Source organism: Ursus maritimus, unplaced genomic scaffold, assembly GCF_017311325.1.
Source record: "Ursus maritimus isolate PB19 unplaced genomic scaffold, ASM1731132v1 scaffold_6, whole genome shotgun sequence".
NCBI classification, from domain to species: domain Eukaryota; kingdom Metazoa; phylum Chordata; class Mammalia; order Carnivora; family Ursidae; genus Ursus; species Ursus maritimus.
Window position 1 is genome coordinate 77,049,653 of NW_024426774.1, and position 17,029 is coordinate 77,066,681.

The 17,029-nt window shown below is 46.7% G+C and overlaps 1 protein-coding gene across 7 annotated transcripts in view; it reads right to left on the reverse strand.

Moving 5' to 3' along the window:
* Positions 1–16,400, reverse strand: part of CHST10 (carbohydrate sulfotransferase 10) — a 29,764-nt gene extending 13,364 nt beyond the window's left edge. The window contains exons 1-5 of one of the 7 annotated variants that reach the window (XM_008699763.2): positions 16,250–16,399; positions 14,255–14,324; positions 9,752–9,920; positions 5,089–5,183; positions 4,393–4,524 (exon numbers count right to left, since the gene is read on the reverse strand). In XM_008699763.2, the coding sequence (XP_008697985.1) occupies positions 4,393–4,524; positions 5,089–5,131 (175 nt within the window). In that variant the 5' untranslated portion in view covers positions 5,132–5,183; positions 9,752–9,920; positions 14,255–14,324; positions 16,250–16,399. Of the gene's footprint in view, positions 1–4,392; positions 4,525–5,088; positions 5,184–9,751; positions 9,921–14,254; positions 14,325–14,983; positions 15,002–16,001; positions 16,191–16,249 lie in introns of those variants that run through there. The other 6 variants (XM_008699764.2, XM_008699760.2, XM_008699761.2 and 3 more) reach the window with 6 other exon arrangements.
* Between the last annotated feature and the right edge of the window lie 629 nt (positions 16,401–17,029).

Genomic DNA, 17,029 nt, shown 5'->3' on the forward strand with positions numbered 1-17,029 from the left:
TCTCACTCTCTCTCAATCACTCACACTCTCTCTCAAATAAAATCTGGGGTGCGTGGGTGGCTGAGTCAGTTAAGCGTCTGCCTTAAGCTCACGTCACGATCCCAGTGTCCTGGGATTGAGCCCCAGATTGGTTCCCTGCTCAGTGGGGAGCCTGCTTCTCCCTCTTCCCCTCCCACTGCTTGTGTTCCTTCTCTCGCTCTCTCTCTCTCCCTGTTAAATAAATAAATAACATCATTAAAAAATAAAAAAATAAAATCTAAAAAAACAAAAACAAAAACCCAAGTTAGCAATCAAGTTCATATTTGCATATTAGTTTAAAAATTCATGGGAAGTGAGATGAGACCAGACCAATCTCACAAAATGCTAGTCCGGAGTAATAATTTACAAAAAACCTGCTTTGGGAGAAACCCTTGAGTAGAATTTGAAGATAATTTTCAGATCTCTACAATCAAAGAAACATTTACTTTCAAAATTCTGTTTAGTCTAAAAACATAATTAGAAAAAGCAGATAGCAAAAAAAGCATAAAAATCAGCATAATGAAGCATAAACAAAGGCACATTTATTTCATTTAAAAAACAATCAAAACCTACTCCTCTTGGGATATGAATAGCAACACTACACACATTGGACTGCAGCCCTCCACCCACACGGGTCAGGCTGCTACACCGCCCCCAGGCCCCAGCCTGCACGCTGCTTGTGCGCACCATGGCCTGGTGCCTTCCCTGCTTGGGGTGGGTAAAAACGTCTTCCAAGGACCTGACAACAATAATAATCCCATCTCCTCAGCTGTTACACACTTTCGAGTTATTGGACTCCCCCTCTTTGCCACGCACCTTTAGGAAGGCCACTACAATCTTTTTTTCTAGTCTATGTGTGATTTAAAATGCCATCCTAACCAAAGCTGTGCGCAGGAGCTGTTCTGTACTTGGAACAAGGTCGGAGAGCCCTATGTATGGTATGAAACAGACAAAGCATCAGTGCTCTCAGCCCCCAGAGCTCCTCAATGCACTCTGAGGACTCCAAGAGACCACCCTCTATCCATCCTCCTCCTCTGCAACCTTGTCATCTTTGAGCACTCACACGCTAACCAGAAAATTCACATTCTACGCTTGTCTGGTCACTGCGTGTTCTGACAGTGTCTACTAAGGCTAGCATTGCAATGCTTAGCTCTGCCCCAGGTTGAATGGGTTTTGCAGAATCCTAAGCTTCCTTAATAACATTTTAGATGTATCCTGAATTCTAAACAGCTAACTTATCAATGAATTTCTGAAGCAACCTGTTTCCCATGCTCAGAAGCACGGAGAACGGGCTTTGGCATCTAAAATGCTGAAAATAAATGGTTGTCAGCAGAGCAACAGAAAAAACAAAACCAAACGTAAACCGTGTTACCAGTTTTACTTGAAGCTACTGGAATCAGGGCCCAGGGAAGAAGGGAAGCAAATATCAAGAAGTTTAAAATCATAAAAATGATAAAAATTGGTGGATGACTGCTGGTGTGTGTCATGTTGGGAGATGAGATGCTGGGACCAACGATCTGCCATCTGCTTCACGGGAAATGGAACTTCATCACGTAGGAGACCACTGTGTTGTCAGCTACTTCTTTGTGATGACACTTCACATTGGGCTTTTGGTTCAAAAACTAAAACACTGTGAACATGAGCGAAATAAACCCCAGCACCTAAGAAAAATCTCTCCCAGCCACATGTTTACAAACCTCTTTCAGTTTCCTGTACAGCTCGGAGATCCACCAGGGGGGTTTCAATGTCTCCCTAGACAAAGGGGACACCCTAAGGCTAAGTGACTGTACCCACCAGACCACAGCCCTAGAGGGGCAGGGGATGCCCTCTCGGACGACGTCCTCGGAGGCTGTGTGTTTAACTTCTCATGGGTGCTCCACCCCTGCTCGGTCACCCAGACTGGCACAATACCCTGCAAGTGAGCTCACTTCTTTCACTCAGAACTCAGCCAGCGAACATCCATCTTTGTGATCCCAACCCGGTACTTAGGGACAATTAGATCAGTTTCTGTGTGATCAAGAAAGGCTGGGTTATGTTTTGGGCCTGACAACAAAAGGTTCTCACTCTAAGTTTCCTGCACAGTGTGGGGCTGACACTGTCCTCACCGGTGGCCCCCCCTGCTTCCCGGAGGTGGGAGAGGGGCAGTGGGGCCAGGTGTGCACTGGCTCTAAGGTTCCCACCAGAAGTCGTCCGCACCACGGCACTCCCATTCACTAACCACAGCAAACACACCAGACAGCCAAGGGTGCAAGAACTATTTGACGAGCAGCACCTAAGACAACCGCAGATCTTTCCTCCAGGTTTAAAATCCTAAAGTCTTTCATCTTTCCCTGTAGGTTTCACCTTCTATCTCTTTAACTGTTTGCTCCACACTTTACGAAACCCTGTAGAGCTTCTACACTTTCCTGAAAGTGTGCAGCATAAAACTTGCCGCATGCTAGCAGAATGACTAGCAGAATGAAATGTCGCTTATCAGACACCACTGAGGACTGACATGCTCTTCAGAGGCTATTCTGCCAGAGAATATTACAACTCAAAGGCACACATCTCACTTAATTATTTTTGGTGGAAGTCTCATAAAATACATTACCTATACTCCTAGTTTTTGGAACAAAGTAAACCATAAACAATTTAACCTCATGACTTGTCTCTGAAGTGTCTTCCTTACCAGGAGGTGACATTTAAGGGAAGCATGAGTAAAAGGTATAGACTCACTGTAACAATAAATCCATATTCTCTGCAGCTGCAGCTCTTTCTACATTTGCGGTTCTCTAGAGTTGCACTCCCAGAGATTCTAACTCATTCAGTCTCTGGTTGGGCCAGCAGAGAAAGGTTTACAAAGTCCTGCAGATAGTTCTAAAGTGCCACGGAGATGAGAACCCCTGCTGTAACTCTTAATGAGGGATCTCCATCAGAGGTAAGTGCACCTGGACTGGAGCAGCCGGAGAAACAGCTAAATGGTCAAGCTGAGACCACTGTCTCAGATTCCAACGACCCCCTAAGATTCAGTGCCTGCTGTTCTGAGAGGCCCTGGTCCCTGGTGGGAGCCATGATTACCTGCGATTATCCACAATGCTCTGTGATGCTCCTGGCCACCCCTATACCTGCAGTTAATGCAGCCACCCCGAGGCGGTGAAGACCTCTCAGGTTCTCACAAGAGCTCCTGTAAGGTGGGGGTGATACCTGTAATGACGGCCTGTCAGGCCTGAGCAGAAGGAGCTGTTACTGAATGTTAAACCCTGGCGCTGAGAACCACCTCTTGGGGCTAATTTCAGGGCCTGCCTCTTTGGCCTGCACATCTGCCTCCCAGCCTTGTTGTTCCTCTACGGACAGCATCAGAGAGGGAGAGGGAGAGAGAATGAATGAGGGCAGGAGGAGTGGGGCGCTGGGCAGCCCTCGGCACAGCAGGGAGCTCTCTGGGCTGGAGTGGAGCCCGAGCCTACTGGCCACTCAGAGGGCACCGTTCATGCAGCTGCTGGGAGAAAGTGGGTTGGATGGATCCTCTCCTGATCTCTCCTTCCTAAGGGCCACCACCTGCAGGAGAATGTGTGCAGGGTTGTACAGAGTGAAGATGCCGTGCACACCCACGTTTGCAAGCACACTCCCTATCAGGCAGACGTCGTCAGGCCAATCTGAAGCTGCTCACGAGCCTTTTCAACATCTCCCGTTTGCCTTGCCTCACTTTGCCATGGAAGGAGTCGCCTTGGGGTTCCAGGTGCACCTCCTTACATACACCCAGCAACCTCACAGATCAGAGAGCCTCACTGTACTCAGGTCAATCTTGGAGCTGTCAGAGCATGTCCATTCTGTAGAAAAAAACCCACTAATGCCTAGGTAAGCAAAGGTCAACGGCATAAACTAAAATAAGTTCTGACTCTGAGTTTGGTGCTCTTTATATGTCTTCATCTGAACACCTACATCAAGTCAAGGGGAGTTCCCTCAAAGAGTACCAGACACAATATTTAAACCACCTTCCTCCCAGGGAACTGCGGGTGACTTTCAAACGCGTGGCTACCAGTATGCAGCACCAGCTAGGACACAGGGACGCTGGTCAATCATGGCAGTGTCTCATGGTGACACCAAGCAGGGTGAACTCCCAAGCCTGGGGCCCAGGAGACGACCTGGCAAATGGTCCCACGGAGAAAGCGTGCTCCACCCACCCCCATGGGAGATGCAGGGAAGACACTTTTGTCCTTTTCCACCTCGTCTTCTGCACCTAACACGAAGGAACTGGATGCCATGACCTTCGAGGTCACTTCTGGCATTAATGTTCCTTCGACTCTGTGACAAAGGTCATCTGTGCATATACCCAGGAACAATACCACAGCATTGTCTGGATTAGCAGAAATCCATTCCACGAGAAAGCATACCTACCATCGGGGTCTTTAAAGGTCAACGTGATAAATTTGCTAGCCACCATGAACATGAAAATCACCCAAAAGCATGCGGCCAACAGAAGCCACTGGTGGTGCATGTTGTCAAATGTCAGCCATTCAGTAATTCTTCCTGGAAAACAAAAGTGAGATGCCCCTGGCGCTTATAAATAAATCAATTAAACGGAAGGTAATAAAAAGAACAGGTGATTTTAGTTAATAGCATCAATACAAATACTTGAAAAAAATGTTTCTATTGATACAGTGGTATTTTGACTGAGTATTTAAATTTTATTCTTAATTAATAATATGAATTTATCCATCTGATAATTCAAACAAATTTTAAAAAGCTCTAATGGAGAGGGGCCACTTCTGTTTGTTTTTGGAATACATGATTAGATTTTTGCAGATTTGCCTCGTAACTTCTTTAAACTGGCCCAAGCCATCATCCACACATGTTCCTGGTCCCCAGCAGTAGCCAGCGCCTGGAAGCGGGTGGGCAGGAGGAAGTCCACCAAGGGTCAGACCTTGGCTGTGGTAATTTGCGGAGGGCAGAATGGCTTCTGCCATATTGAGGCAATTATAAGCAGGACTTGTGTAAAACCCTGACATGCTGACAAGACAGATGCAGCCACACCTACAGAATTGCTAGAACAGTGAGAACGAACACCGGGTTTCCTGGTCTCCATTCACTTGCCTGCAAGCGTCTGCGCAGAAGCTTGGGGGTGGGTGTTTTTCATGCTGTCACTGCCCGGGAGTGATGCAGGGCATGTCAATCCTCAGCAGGTCATGCTGCAGGGGACACATAAAGAGCCAGGAAGTCACAGTCAATTCTTGGCAAGAGAGACCAGAAAAAGCGTGTTTCATTTCACCTTTAACACAGTGCTTCTTCAAGCCAAACCAAACCACTTAAAGACACCATGCTGGGCTGGGTTGGTTTCTACTAGCTGGCTGAGGCCATCCATCACTCCTGGGCAGCAGGGGGAACTGGTCCTCTCAACAAAGTGCTGATGACATATGATTTCAGACAGCTTCTGAACGCTGGATGGGACAGAGCTCAGGAGGGACCTAGGTAATCAACTCTCTTCCTTGTCTCAACATTTACCTCCTGGAATCTCACTGGAACCAGGCATCTGAAACCTGAATTCCCTCCACCAAGTGGTTATCCAGCCTATACTTGAATACATCCTGCAATGGGGAGCTTACCACCTGAGATGCCATGTCTGTCTTCCGAAGGCTTGGATTTTAATTTCAAGCCAGAAATGCTTTACTCTTTTACCCAGGCCTGAGGCTGGGTAAAAGATGCAGCCACCTGAGATGCAGGATTAAATGTGGTTTGGGAGCCACCCTCTGTCACCCTCATGTGCTCACACATTAGACCCAGTGTTTCCTGGGGCCTTCAAAGAGGGTTGTCAGATTAACTAAATAAAAATGTAGGACACCCAGTTATATTTGAATTTCAGATAAACAATAGTCTCCCTTCATCCAGCAGGGATACTTTCCAAGACCCCCAGTGGATGCCTGAAACTACGGAATAGTACCGAACCCTGAATATTCTGTTTTTTCCTACACATACATACTTATGGAAAAGTTTAATTTATAAATTAGGCACAGTAAGAGATTAACAATGATAACTAATAATAAAATAGAACAATTACAACAATATACCATCACAAAAGTTATGCGAATGTGGACTCTCTCTCTAAATAATCTTATTGCTCTGTACTTACACTTTCTGTGATGCTGTGAGACGGTGAACTCCTTATGAGAGGAGACGCAGTGAGGGGAATGATGCAGGCACAGTGACGTAGTGTTAAGGCTACTATTGGCCTTCTGACCACTCGTCAGAAGGAGGATCATCTGCTTCCTGACCACGGTTGACCGCGGGTAACTGAAACTATGGAAAGTGAAGTCGCAGATGAGGGGGCCTACTGTGAATAATGTTTTAGTAGAAGTATGTTCCAAATGTTATATGGGACATACTTACACTTTAAAGAGTGATTTGTTGTCTCTCTGAGTTTCAAATTTCACTGGGAGTCCTGTATTTTATCCGGCTGCACTGCCAACATGGCGCATGCCCACCCCTCTCCAGCTGCCTGAAGCTGGCCTGCCTGAGTTGGGTCTCCCTTTCTCCCTCAGTCCTGTTCGTCTGAGGCAGCACAGCACAACAGAGAGCGCCTAGATGGCTCCGCCACTCACCAGCTCTGTGACTCAGCACGTCACTTAACCTCCCTAAGCCTTGATTTCCCACCTCTGAGACAAGGCCCTCCTCCTTCCAGGGTGGTCGTGAGGACTAAATGGCCTGCAGCCGTGCCCCTATAAACATAAACTGGCCCTCTCTGACTTTCCAGTTTGATCTGCAAACAACCTTCTAAGTGTAGTGGCCAGAAAGGGATGTGACAATGTGGTCTGCCCCAAGAAGAGGGGAAGTGAAATCCAGACTCATCCCAGGGGACTCAAGTTCCTAATTCTTCTCTTCCAGAGACAGGTGAGGCACACACTGTGCCCGGGAGCCTAGGGCACTGCAGTCCTGTCCCTACAAGGCAGTGATTCTCAGATTTTACAGTGGGAGCACTCCACTGAGAAACCCCAACTGCAGCCTTTTCTAACAGAAGGGCAGAGGGGCAGAGGAACCAGTGTGGGCTGGGGAAGGAGTAAAGAGAAAGGAGACAAGTACCAGACAGGAGATACGCACCCAGAGCAGAGGGGCATTTGTTCCTTTGTACCAGTTTTCAGGAAGCCTTAGAGGCTGAGGAACACTCTGGGCGCTGAGTGGCCTGGGGCTTGCAACTCATGCTTTGCTAAGAGAAGTGCTGTGGACAAGCGAATACAGATGAGGGGAGCCACCTGGGGCTGCCTCCCTCACACATGCTTACTCTGCACAGCAAGAGAACCTCCCAGCACTGCTCACTCATGGTGCCCTGCTCTGCTCAGACCTAGGCTTCTGGCCCCTGAGCACCCTCCTGGGCATCAAGCTGGCAGCTGGGAGGTTCTTACAGCTGAAGAATCTAATCTTTCCAGTGGGAGCTAGTCTTCTGAAGGGATCTAATTTGAGTCTGTCCACTGACCTCTACATAATAGTAGGAAGGTGATGAATAGACAGACGTACATGAAAATGAAGGGTCATCTCATCTGCTCTTCAGGAAGCCCAGTGGCTCAGGGATAGGATTTCTACATCTGGGCTAGGTGAGATGTGAGACCTGCATTATCCTGAGGCCATGCCTGTCTTCCGAAGGCTTAGATTTTAATTTCAAGCCAGAAATGCTTTACTCTTTTACCCAGGCCTGAGGCTGGGGGTGGGAGTGGGGGGGTGGTCTATTCTCTTCTCCCAGAAAATCTTCCCAATTTTCTCAGTTGTAAGGATAAAACCACCACTGCATACCTACCAGTGTGTTGTGAGGGCCCCATGAGACATGGCCTGCCTCAACAACCTACAATCCATCAGCCAATGTCTTCTTTCTGATGGAGAATTTTACTTCAAACATGTTCAACTTCGAAAGTGACTCTAATTAAACCCCTACTTACCTAGGACATCTAGAGTCCCTTTCCTGCTCTGAGCCTGGCCGCTGCACTAGGTCAAGAGAAGGGAGGTCTGCAAGGCCCCCACTCCCTCTCATCCCCATCACAGCCCACCTGGACTGGGCAGGGTCAGCCCAAGACACCTGGGGACCCTGATGAGGGCTGCAGATGTGGAAAGTTTCATGTGCATAAACCCTAGCCCCTACCAAAAAATGTTCTCTTGGGAAAAGGAATATAAAATCACAGGCCTTCACCGGCGTCTTGGGTAGAGCCGCCCAGACTAGACTGAGGTCTGACAATGACCCTGTGCCCTGTTGGCAGTGGTCACTGTGAAAGGCAGCTCGGGAGGGAATGCTCTCTGCTGGCCAGCGGGCTTCTGTAAATAGGAGGTAAGCAGGGCCTGCTCCCCTCCTGTGCACAACAGAAGAAGAGTCAGCTCTCCCTGACACCCACTCACCCCACCTAGTTTCATTTCCTGCACTGCACCTACCACCGCCTGAACGTTTTTACTCATTCGCCATCTGCCCCCCCAGTAGAATATAAGTGCCCCCAAGTACACCAAGGACTAGAATAGTGCCCAGCACTCAGTAAGACAACAAACACTATTTGCTGAATGCCTACATCTACCTAGAAACTAATTAGGAAAACTCAGGAGAGCTGAAAGGTACTTCTGAAAGCACCTTTCCCAACCTTTTACCCAAGAGTTCCCAAACTCCTTAAAGGATGAGGCCCCCAATTTCAATCTTATTTCTCCAGTATCCACATGAGAGTAGTTATATATTTAATACCTATTGCCTGAGACTAGAAAACAATTAAAAGCTACAAGGACTTCAGTATTACTTGAAAATAAAATTACATTTTATAAGTCACAGCGATTAACATGCATTTGAACAGATATACAACTTAAATATACTGACTGGGGGGGTGGTGGTTAAGAAATCTCATTGGAGTCCAACCATTTTTTTTTTTTTAATTTTAAATAAAACTCTGTGCTGAAGGGCAGGCCAATTACAGAGATCCAAAATGTCAATTTAAATCCGTAAACAAAAAGGACAAGTTGCAAAACTGAATGTATGATCCTCTCTGCAAAAAAGTTATATAGGTGAATGTATGTGATTATACACATATCCAAACAGATACATGCATGTAATACACAAAATAAAATCTTGAGACAATGAAAGCAGTTATTTTTTGCTTTGTACACTTACATATTAAAAAAACTTCTGCAACAAACATGATTCCATTTTATAGTAAAAACTAATAAAATATAAAAGATGCCACTCATATACATGCCCCCTGGTGTTTTTATTTCTGCTGTTTATTTTTTCTACCTGACCACTACTGACTGCAGTTTCCTTACCACTTGGTAAGGTGTGGAAAGGATGGTAAATACTTTTCTAGCTGGGAGAAAATGTGGTTAAGTGACAAAATCAACATGTATCTGAATATTTAGTAAATACATCTCTGTCTTCATTACTTTTTTTTTTTTTTTAAGATTTTATTTATTTGAGAGAGAGGAAGAGGGAGAACACGAGTGAGGTGAGGGGCAGAGGGAGAAGCAGACTCCCCGCCGAGCAGGAAGCCTGATGTGGGGCTTGATCCCCGGCATCATGATCTGAGCCAAAGGCAGACACTTAACCAACTGAGCCACCCAGGTGCCCCTGTCTTCATTAGTTTTCATTTAGCTTTTTAAAATGATTTAATACTTAAAGCATAAAGTGCAGAGACGAATATAACAAAAACAGATTCTTGGCTTTAATACTTTTGCTGTACTTATATGAATGTTTTTAAAGGAAAGAAAGTGTTAGAAAAATAAGGTTGGAGCCCCTCGGTGCCCCCACCTGGCTCTAATCGCCCTGCACCCCAGACTACTCCTCCATCAGGGCGTTACACTTTGTCAGCCTCAAGTCCTCTGACAGAAGCAGCAGCAGTGTTTTGGAAGGTGGTCTTCCCTGCACAGAGAAAGGCGGGGCTGGCTGCAGACGGTGGGAAAGTGTGTTCACCCAGGGCCTGAAAGGAAACAGTACATCACATATGGGTGCTTTCCAGGGAGGCTCCTGCCGGGCGGGGAAAGCCTGGGGTGGAGAGATGCACTATTTTTAAGCGCCTACCTTTTTTTCCTCATGGTCTATAGTGAAGAAATTCACAAATTACACACAGACTTTAGAGAAAAAAGAATTTGAGGAGAAAATTTAGATAAACCAGGACTTATTCTCTGAGTCATGTGCTATGAGCGCCAACCAGAACCAGTAAGACTAAAGCCTGGTCCCTCTCAAGTACCCCTCCCCTCAGGCCCAATATCTCTACAGTTTAAAACATATGACACACACAAACATGAATAGATGTCTATCTGCATATACTTTTAAGGACACAATAACTTAAAAATAATTACTTGCCAAATTCATCATGAAAAGGTATATTCATCCATCCAACAAGATAGGTGCCAGGGATGTGATACAACACTTTAAGTCCCAAACCAAACACATATGCAGTTTATGTCTTTATAGAGCCTGCAGTCTAACAGAGAGACCTACATGCATGAAAGAGTCTATCCTAGAAGTGGCGTGAGGTGGAGACATGGCTCTGTGAGAGGAAAATACAAAAGGACAAAACCTGGGTGGAGAGATCAGGGACAGCAGTTACGAAAGGAGGTCCCCAGGCCAGGGGACCAGTAGGGAATGGAGGCCTGGGGGTTAGGCAGGAGAAGCCAGGGGCCCTTGAGTAACCAAAGGAAAGCCCCAGTGGCTGGAGTTTCCAGATCAATGTTAGAGATGAGCAAAAGCAGCTATGGTCAGAGAACACTGCATCTTACAGAGCATTTATGGAATTTAGTTTCACCTTGTGAGCAGTGGAAAACCACTGAAGACAGTTTTCCATGAGAAGAGGGGTAGCAGTGTCATGATCTGATTTAAATTTTGAAGCTATTCTTCCAAGAGCACAGTCAAAAATGTAAAGCACTATCCACGTGGCCATTCCCCAGCCCCAACATCATTTCCATAAGGGCAGCAGGAGTGTTCTAACACAGCTAAGGGTTCACCACCTAGACCTACCATCCTAGACGATGACGACAACCCCCTCCACCACCGTCATCACCATCACCACCGCCATAATCATCAGCATCACCATCAAGGCCTCTAAAAACTAGCACATAAACTAGTAAGATCCACAATATCTGACAGGTTGGGTTTTCACGAATCCTAAAGACTACGGGTTCCAGTTAGCCATTGCATGCTTCTGCTTTGGAAGTTCATGCATTCTGAATCTAAGTATCTCCCTAATGATAGCTGACTTTATGTTTAGGGCAGTGGTTCCAGCCCTGGGTGCACATTAGAATCACCCGGGAAGCTTTTAAAAAATATAGCAATGCCCTGGGCCCCAAGAACACTGAACCCAAGACAACAAATATCACTGGATCCAGAGCTTGTTTTAAAACCTCTGCACATTCTAATGAGCAGCCAGGGCTGAGAACTGCTGGTCCCAGCCCCCAGTCCTTTAAAATACAGATTCTAGACATTCTGACATAATAGCCATTCTCCTCCCACTTCCTTCCATTATAAGAATGAAAACTAGTCTCAAAAGAATATCTGTCAACGAGTGTCCACTGATGCTCTGAAAAAACAGCTTAAAGAGGTTTAAATAGAATCAAAGACCTCCATCCCTATTCCCACTTACTCTTCTTTCCAGCCTTCCTACTTGTCGGTAACTAGACTCTGTAGAAGTAGGATTTGGTCTGACCTCAGAAAAACTACAATGATTTGCCCTATTTGTGAAACAAAATGAAAGGCATTCCAAATTCCCCTGGGCCCAGCTCCTCTAAGCCCACCCCACTATCTGCATTGTTTCCCTGAATATACCAATTCTCCATGGGGTTTGCCTCCTGTACAAGGATGACACCCTCAAGGCTCACAATTTCTGTGTGCAGAGACACTGGGGCCTGAAATGAAGTCCTTCCTCCATGGCTCTGCCAAGGGCCACTGCTCTCCCTGTAGCCCGGTGACAAATGGCCTTTAAAAATCCTGACATTTTCTGTAATTAACTCTCCTTTGTTCGAGGAGCCAAGACAACTCCCAAGTTGCCTCTTGCAGCTAATGGTGGCAAACGTGAGTGTGCCCCAGGCCCCGCATGGTCACAGTGTGCTGCCCTGAACTGAGCCCCTGGGCCCCCAGGAGTCAGCATACCTGTCTTCAGAGCTTTCCCATTTCCAGTCATTAAATGAAATTTTCACCTGGACATGTTGGGTTCTGAAACCAAGCCAGAGGGCTGGAGTCTTAGAAAACCCACGAGTCAGAGCTGGTGCTTAAAGTGGTTTCCCTTCTTATGGGGAAAGCAGGGTTAGGGAAGCAAGAACATAGCTGAACCTACCAGAAATCTCAGTCTTTTTTTTTTTTTTTTCTCCTCTAAACTAAAAGAAAGACAGCACACATTTTACATGTTTGTAATGACTAACAATGGGTTTGGTATTATCACCATCTTTTGGTACAAATTCTCTGTCCCCTGCATTTTCAAAAAGATGCTTGTAAATCCATTTTGGTCAGCTGCCAATAATATTCCGGCCAGTGGCTTTTCCCTGTGTTTGAGCTGTCCTCCAAAAGCACAAAACCTTTCTGGGTTTGTGCTGAAGAGCTTGACTTCCACCTGCCTTGTTCTTCTTTTGCTATGCATACTCACTTATTAAAGGTTCTGAAAAGTCCTGTGGTAAATAAGCCCATTTAACTCTGTTTAAATAGCTTTTTTCCAAATGTCTTTCATTCATTCAGCAATACTGACGGAGGGCCCACAGTGAGCCAGGAGTTGTTCCACGCCCTGCGGATATGGCAACATATACTCCCTGCTCTCATGATGCTTCTATAGAGGTGGACAGGCCGATAAACAAATAGAGCTATTAACATACATGATCACACGAAGTGTGAAGGGCCACAGTTAATAATAAAGAAGGGTAAGGGGAATCTTGAAAAGAGACGAAACAGAGTGAGGGAAATCATGCCGCACCTAAGCCAACAGCTTGGTCAGTGTCCCAGTGTCCCAAAAGCAGCAAGGAGACAGTGTCCCTCGTGCTGAGTGACCTAGAGGTCTAGGAACTGGCCCAGATAACCTGTCAAGGGTCCTTTACTGAGCTGGAAACTCCTGGATGCCCCACCCCCATCACATACATACTCCAGGGAAAGAATCACGTGTCCAGTGTTCAGTTTTTAACATTCATTCAAAACACAGCCAGGAACTAAAGGAAACTTCACAAAAAAAAGCCTGGTGATGGGGCGCCTGGGTGGCACAGCGGTTAAGCGTCTGCCTTCGGCTCAGGGCGTGATCCCGGCGTTATGGGATCGAGCCCCACATCAGGCTCCACTGCTATGAGCCTGCTTCTTCCTCTCCCACTCCCCCTGCTTGTGTTCCCTCTCTCGCTGGCTGTCTCTATCTCTGTCAAATAAATAAATAAAATCTTTAAAAAAAAAAAAAAAAGCCTGGTGATGCACAAGGAGCTGGTAGCCCTGGCGGGGGGGCAGGGGGTGCGGGTTAACAGGAAGAAGGGAAACTCAGTAGCTAAGGGCTGGAGCAACTAGAGACATTCTATAACCAAACCTTCTGTATCTTTGGATTTTGAACTAAAGTGTTATCACCTCATCAATAAAATTACATAACAATGTAATAAAACAATGCATATGAATTTATAATATATATAAAGTGCCACAACAGTTCTGGCGATTTTTAAATTCTTAGGGTTTCTCTCAATCCAAGTTCAAAAATGTCCTTTGTCTACTTGGTCATAATCATTACAATTTACTGTCTTAGAATGATTGATCATCCTTAGGTACCAGCATGAAAACACACTCCTTACTCTGTCTGGCTGAAGAACATACCTGAGCTTAAGACAGATTTTTATGGGGGCGCCTGGCTGGTTCTGTTGGTTGAGCACTGCCTTCGGCTCAGGTCATGATTCCAGGGTCCTGAGGTGGCGCCCCATGTCAGGCTCCCTGCTTAGTGGGGAGTCTGCTTGTCCCTCTGCTTCTGCTCCTCCCCCCCAATCTTGCTCGCTCTCTCTCTTTCTGCTCTCTCTGTCAAATAAATTAAAAAAAAAAAAGGACAGATTGTCAAGAGTAACAATAAAGAACAGCAAACACCTGCCTGGGGTTACCTACACATCAGGCACTGCTCTTAGCAAAGCAAACTCACCTAATCCCCAGCCTGGGAGGGTGCTTCTACTATTACATTTAAGAAAACATTTCTGAGTATAAGTGTACACACTCCTATTTAAGAGTTTTAAATTTCCTAAAACCTCCATACAAGCAAGAAGAGGCAGTGAGATTAGTAAATGACATGAATCTCAAATAACTAGTGAGCTCACATACCTTCTGAGGCCTGGGGTCCACATTTGCTTGCAGTATTTGCTTTGCCTGAGATTCTTGGTTTCTCCTGTCACTGTACAGGGTTATTAAAAAAACAATAAGCACCATTAGAAGTGATAAGATCGACTTACTTAGTACAACTTGGTTTATACTTGGGAAACAGTTAACCACTTTGATTATTCAAGTACGTTTTGCACAACAGGTCTCTTACAGAGGTGGGTTATATTTGGGATTCCTGGCAAATGAATAAATATTCTAACAGTGCCAAAGAGGTAGCTGTTTAAAAGATTGTTCCCTGTAACTTCAAAGGAAAAATGAAATAAGTTTGTAGCAAAAAGAATCAAAGCCTACTATATCTATTTTGTATGTTTGACATTGGGTAAAGGATTCCTGTGGAGGAGGATGGGATGATGAAATCTTCCAGTGCCAAGATGTTCTCTGGATTTTGCATTTCTTTAGGTTTTAACACCCTGGCAAATTCTAGCCAAACGACACATCATGAATGAATAATTGGAAACAAGCTGAACTCGTGGAATTAGAGAGATTACATATTTAACAGAGTTGGCTGGCAAAATAAACATACAACTCATTTAACACATAATATAGCCCAAACTGCCTGGGATGCATGTAGTACAGTCTAGCTGTGTTTCCTTTTACTCTGAAGAGCTCAACGTTAAAACTAAAAGCAATTTCATGTTATGCAGATGGAAAGATTAAGCTTGATGTACTCACATCCCGATTCTTCCAGACCTGTATCAGAAAAAAACAGACTCTTTGTTTCTGCAATCTTGAAGGTCCTGAATTCACCTCTCTCCTGTTTCTATTTCTGGCTCTCTCCCACCTTTTTATTGTCTAACCTCAAGCATTTGAACACTGATCTGAATATACCTGCATATTGCCTGGGATATTTCCTGATTCTTTCCCTCCTTTGTTCAGTTTTGCAAACACTCCAGTTTTCATTTCGGGAACGGAAAGAATTTTTCTCTCAGGTATTTCCTTGAGATTCTGTTCTTCAGGGTCAAAAGCAAAGATGGAAAGATTTTTCCAGTTCCAATTTTGAGCCAAGATGGACTCATCATTACAATGGTAGAAAAGGGAGAAGACTATTTTCTATCTTTTCTTTTTCACCCTGTCACTGAAAATTTCAGAGTGAATAGGTACTGGAGATCAGCAAGCTGGACCTAAACTGAGCTGCCTAATTTTAAGAATGTCTGAGACATTTCTCACCCTGGCAGTTAAAACTGACCAATACCCAACTCTTTATGGCCCAAAGCCCCAGACTCTGGGTGTTTCAGACAAAAAAGCCCTTTATGGCAGTCCTCCCCCTTAGCTAACCAGACAGAACCTGGCTGCATTGCTTTCTCTTCACTGCCCAGCCCTTTCCTGCCTTTAGAGACTTGGAAAACAAAAACGACAGCTTTTGGAAAACCTGGTTCATCTTCCCAGCCAGAGCGCAGAAATTTATACTTCAACCTCCAACTTCTGACCGGCCTCTTGACTGTCAAAATCAGGGCTGAAAGCACTCTGCAGCCTGTCTGGCAGGAAATACGCATTTCCAACCATCCTTTCCCTTCTCACCCACCCAAGACACACTTAACTGTGCACTTAGGAAAGGGTGCACGTGTTCCTTCTTCCCTGCCCTCTCTCTCTGCATGTTCCTTGCACCCAAGTAGAACATTTTCTTTTTCTTTGCACCGAATCACAAATGCAAATTCTCAGCCAAAGATGAAAGAAGTAAATTATAGATTACCAAGTATCAATCATTCCCCTCGTCACACCATCCCGCAGCAAGGACACCGCCTTTTTGCATAATTAACGTGATGGAGGTTCTTCTCATTAATCCCACCAACTAGAGAGGTCCTCAAGTCACCAAAAAACACTGGGATGGTGCTCACAAAGAAACGCCGGTTCGCCCCGTTTTCCCATTCACCCGGGATGGGGGGTGGGGTCGGGGCCCAGGGGTCTACGAAACCCGCACCGGCCCGTGCCAGAGCTCACCCACTGTGGAGCCGGAGCTCGCCGGGGTCCTTGGGCCCTTCCGTGCCGCTGGCGGCGAAGCGCAACCCGGGCCTCCCGGGCCTGGGGGCGAAGCGCGCGGGGTCCCGGAGTCCCGGGAGCGCGGGAGGCCCGCCCCGCCTGGAGGCCTCGGCGCCGCCACCGGCGGCCTTGGCGCCGCACCGCGGCCGGCCCGGCCCGGGATGTGGCAGCGGCGCGCCGGAAGGAGAAAGCCGGGCGCGCGAGGCCCTCTCCGGGGGGCGAGCCCGCCGCCGCCCCACGCAGCCCTCGCCCGCCCGCGCGCGCGCGCCGCCTGGCCAGCTGTGTGCGCTCCCGCCGCCGTCCCCCCACCGCGCGCGCGCCGCCCGGGACTGCGCGGGGCGGCGCGGGGCGGCGCAGCGAGGCGCGGCCGAGGGGCCCTAGTACTGGGGCTACTCTGGTGCGTCGCGCCGGTCTGATCCTGCGCCCAGTCCTTAAGCCTCCTGTCTCCCCCCACCCCCGCCCCGGAAAGAAACTCCATCCCAGGAAATTACAGAGAGACGTGCGGCCGAACCAGACCCCTCCAGGTCTCCATTCAGAAAACAGGTATGATGTTTGAGAAGAAAAAAAAGCCCAAACTTGGAAAAATGAAGAAAAAAAAAAAATCCAAACTTGGAAAAAGGCAAAACCGCTTGAGTTTGGGGTACCACTCAGCATTTTCTGATCACCCTTCCTAGTAAAAGCAGGACCCTCTCAGACCCCCTCGATGACAGTCTGGGGGATGTAACTTTGTTGTCCAGGTGT